Source organism: Limulus polyphemus, unplaced genomic scaffold (assembly GCF_000517525.1).
Source record: "Limulus polyphemus unplaced genomic scaffold, Limulus_polyphemus-2.1.2 Scaffold910, whole genome shotgun sequence".
Classification (NCBI taxonomy): Eukaryota; Metazoa; Arthropoda; class Merostomata; order Xiphosura; family Limulidae; genus Limulus; species Limulus polyphemus.
This window is the reverse complement of record NW_013666520.1, coordinates 23,409-27,898: the sequence shown is the minus strand read 5'-3', so window position 1 is coordinate 27,898 and position 4,490 is coordinate 23,409. Positions and strand designations below refer to the sequence as shown.

The 4,490-nt window shown below is 32.3% G+C and overlaps 1 protein-coding gene across 1 annotated transcript in view; it reads right to left on the bottom strand.

The window, feature by feature from the left end:
* Window positions 1-2,548: 2,548 nt before the first annotated feature.
* Window positions 2,549-4,490, bottom strand: part of LOC106461181 (rho GTPase-activating protein 100F-like) — an 18,422-nt gene continuing 16,480 nt past the window's right edge. The window contains exon 5 of the mRNA XM_022388048.1: window positions 2,549-3,040. Coding sequence (XP_022243756.1) covers window positions 2,834-3,040 — 207 coding nt within the window. The 3' untranslated portion in view covers window positions 2,549-2,833. The remainder of the gene's footprint in view (window positions 3,041-4,490) is intronic.

Genomic DNA, 4,490 nt, shown 5'->3' with positions numbered 1-4,490 from the left:
AACTGTCCTAGTGGAGATGAGGTTGTCATAAATCCTAGATGGAGATGAGGTTGTCATAAATAATTGAAGTAAACTGTCCTAGATGGTAATGAGGTTGTTATAAAAAATTGAAGTAAACTGGGGTTTTAGGAATGGAGCATAATAATAATTTTGCTCGTTCATTGCACTTGAGTTGACAGATGTTACATCCAAAAATATGGTGAAGAACATAGAAACACCACTTAGATAAGTAAGACAACCCAGAACAAAATAGTATTCTAAGTTATGAATATTGAAAAGAGCTTTTGGAATTTTGGAAATTATAATTCTATGTTCGTTAGTATTGAAAATGTTGGTGGGAGAGTATTCCATTCACCAGTTTCTAAGGGAAGAAAAGTTCGAGTGGGAGATTGTGTATTCTAAGACAAGATAATAATCAACAAGAAATGACTTCAAATAATATTAAGTTAAACCATTATAAATTCAATATTTTACATTTGTTTTTGTTAAGATACTTCACCACGACTTTCGTACTGGGTGATTCAAAAGTCTATAGGCAAATAATTGGGAACATGAGAGGTATAAGAAGTCCTCCTGTGGCTCAGTGGTAAATCTGAGGACTTATGATGCTAAAATTAAGTTTCGATACCTGCAGTGGACAGAGCACTAATTGTTTGTTTTTAGCGCAAAGCCACACGTCAGACTAACTGCGTTCTATTCATCGCGAGTTTTAGCGTTGTAGGTCCTTAGACTTACCGCTGTTCCATTAAAGGGGGGTGTAGAGCACAGATAGCCAATTGTGTGGTGCAAGAAAATATTTGTTAGTGATATGGAATGAGATGTTGTGACAATATCACTGAGGTTATTTAAGGTCAACTTCAAGGTTGCGTCTTCCAAAAGTTTTATTAATCTGCATCATGCATGACGAATATCAATTGGAAAGGTTTAAACAATAACAAAAAATTAAAAAAAAAGATTATCAAAATGTCTCTGCAACAACAACAGTTACAGATATAAATGCAGATAAGGTAAATATCCTAAAAGTATTACGAAATGGCAAACAATGAACAGCTGCGTCCAAAGTGCTGCCCAAATGTGACAAGTCCTAATATGGCAGCTTTATTAGCTGTATTGTTTGCTGTTTTTGGTCTGCTCACGTGTTGTTTCATGCATAAACGAGCCTTTGGTACGAGTGGATGACACACATTTCCTATCATCTGATGTGATGGTGGACGTTCATCTGGGAACCGTTTAGCATACAATCTGGTAGCAAGCTGGGCATCCTGGTGACACTATCCATACACTATGACCATGTTAAACTGTCCTTCAAATTAATACTGTATCGTTATTTAGACGATTTGTAAACAGCTACACCACGATGCTTGTGTGATACATAATGCAAGGGTTTTTTATTTTAATACATTTCGACTTTTTTGGACCCTTTCAAGGTACAATGACCTACTTCTACAAAATTCTCACCTTGCACCTCAAACTTCTAGATTTGTGTAACAACCTTTGTTGTGGTCGGATTTCGATCTTCTATTGCATAACTCCATATGCATAGTAGGATTGCAAACTGCTACTTGTGAGAAGCGATTTTGGTAGACTTTCATTTAAGATGTTTCATTTGTTATTGTAAACAATGTTTTGCGTGGAAATTTTGGTTGTATGATGCATATTAATAAAAATTCTGAAGAAAACGAACTTAATGATATTGTCACAGGGTAGGCCCACAACACTTCATTCAACGCTATTAACAATAATTTTCTAACAATTTTCTATTTCTGAATTATTTGCCTGTCATTGGAATTCTAAATCACCCTATAAAACCATAATTTATACAATTGCACATCTACAGCCTGTGATTATGCAAGCCTGTCTTTGTTTCTACATTAGTTTGTTGAACCATAGTGTTCAATGGAATAGTTTCTGACAGTAATTGTCCCTATATACACTGTTATGGAAGTATCTTTTAGTGCGCTTTGTTTAAAGGATAAATTGGAAGTTAAATTGCTCAGGCACCATTGTATAAAACATCCACTAACGTGGTATTATTAGTACTTAAACACAAAGTAATAACACCGATAGAACTTTTTATTGTATCTTATGTAAATACCTCTAAATCATTGTCTTAATATTACAACACCGCCTCTTAATTAGGTTTTCTACGCCGGGTTGGAAATAATTATCAAGTCTTCTGAAGTTGATCGAGCACCCTTTACTTAATATCGTGGATTCCATTAGACCAAATCTCGAATAAAAAAAAATAGAGAGTAACTTTGGATAATTTTTGATGTATTTATTGTTGTAACTACATGTAATCCAATGTAACCATTGCACCATTCTTTTTCGTTAATTCTGTTTTCATAGTTACGTTTTAAAACTCACTAACATTGTGGTGTATAATCCTCTGGTGGTGGACTTAGATTAAAATTGAATTAAACGTATATCTTAACGCAGAAATGATTGAATTTAGGGATTTATCACATAGTATTAGTTTATAGGAAAAATACGTCGAAATGTGAATGATATCTAGCGTTTCAGAATTAATGATAGAGTGTTGAAGAAACCTTTCATGAAGTGCAATTATTACTGTTGAATATATGGAGTTACAGTTGAGGTGATTATTGTAATTACAGCTAAGTACGTTGGTAAGTGAGTAGACACCATGAGATTAAACTGTTGTTGAAAATAAAGTTGTAAGCTTACATATTCAATTAGGAACTGTTTTCATTGTCTGAGTTAGAAATTGTTCTGTTAAGGTAAGTAGTATAAGAAATTAGTTGACATTTAAACTATTTACATGCACTCTAGCATTTTTTGAAAAACAGAAACAAACCATTAAAAATACTAGTTACAAACCCCTATGCGCAGGCCAGATATTCAGAAGATATCTGAACACGTCAATAAACTTTCCCAACTCGACACTTCTTTCTTTAGGTAGCACGTGACACATCACAACTGGTCCGAAACAAACAGCCAAATTTTGAGAGGTCATCTTGTTCCTGTCACTGTGACTAACCACTCGTTTTAAGTGGTCCATTAAGCACAGAACTGCACACTAGAAAACAGTAAAAAAAAGCAAGAGAAATGAATGAAAATATTACTGATAATAATAATAGATTGCTCTATTAATCAAACAGGTTGTTAATTTACAAATATAGAGTTTACATTTTTCGTTTTAATGTTTCAGCTTGTTTTTATTTGAGCCCTAAGCTATATAATAGACTCTATGCACTGTGTCCACCACGAGCATGTAAGCCCTTAATCTTATCGTTGAACCACTGGGGGGGGGGGGAGGCTTAAAGTATCAGAATAAGGATTATAAACTGTTACAAATTTCACATAATCATAGCTTCGAGGAACCTTTTACAACAAAATCCTGTTTACAAGTATATTTTGTTATTGGTTTTCTTAGCCTGTTTACAAATAAATGTTGTTGTTGAGTTTTTAGCCTTTTTACAAATATATGTTGTTGTTGTTAGTGGTTTTAGCCTGTTTACAAATAACAACAACGACGTATATTTATAAAGAGGCTAAAACCCAACAACAGCATATGTTGGTTTTTAGCCTGTTTACAAATATATGTTGTTGTTTGTTTTTTAGCCTGTTTACAAACATATGATGTTGGTTTCTAAGCCTGTTTACAAATATATATTGTTGTTGGTTTTTAGCCTGTTTATAAATATATGTTGTTGTTGTTGGTTTTTTAGGCTGTTTACAAATATATGTTGTTTCTGGTTTTTAGCCTGTTCACAAATATATGTTGTTGTTGGTTTTTAGCCTGTTTACAAATATATGTTTTTGTTGGTTTTTAGCCTGTTTACAAATATATATCATTGCTGGTTTTTAGCCTGTTTACAAATATGTGTTGTTGTTGGTTTTTATCCTGCCTACAAATATATGTTGTTGGTGTTTTTTAGCCTGTTTACAAATATATGTTGTTGTTTTTTAGTCTGTTTACAAATATATGTTGTTGTTGGTTTTTAGCCTGTTTACAAATATATGTTGTTGTTGTTTTTTAATCTGTTTACAAATATATGAAGTTGTTATTCTTTTAGTCTATTTACAAATATATGATGCTGTTGTTTTTAGTCCGTTTACAAATATATGTTGTTGTTGTTTTTTAGTCTGTTTACAAATATATGATGTTGTTGTTTTTAGTCTGTTTACAAATATATGTTGTTGTTTTTTTTAGTTTGCTTACAAATATATGTTGTTGTTGGCTTTTATAGCCTGTTTACGAATATATATATTGTTCCTGGTTTTTAGCTTGCTTACAAATATATGTTGTTGTTGGCTTTTATAGCCTGTTTACGAATATATGTTGTTCCTGGTTTTTAGCCTGTTTACAAATATATGTTGTTGTTTTTTAGCCTGCTTAGAAATATATGTTATTGTTGTTTTTTAGTCTGTTTACAAATATATGATGTTGTTGTTTTTTAGTCTGTTTACAAATATATGATGTTGTTGTTTTTTAGTCTGTTTACAAATATATGTTGTTGGTTTTT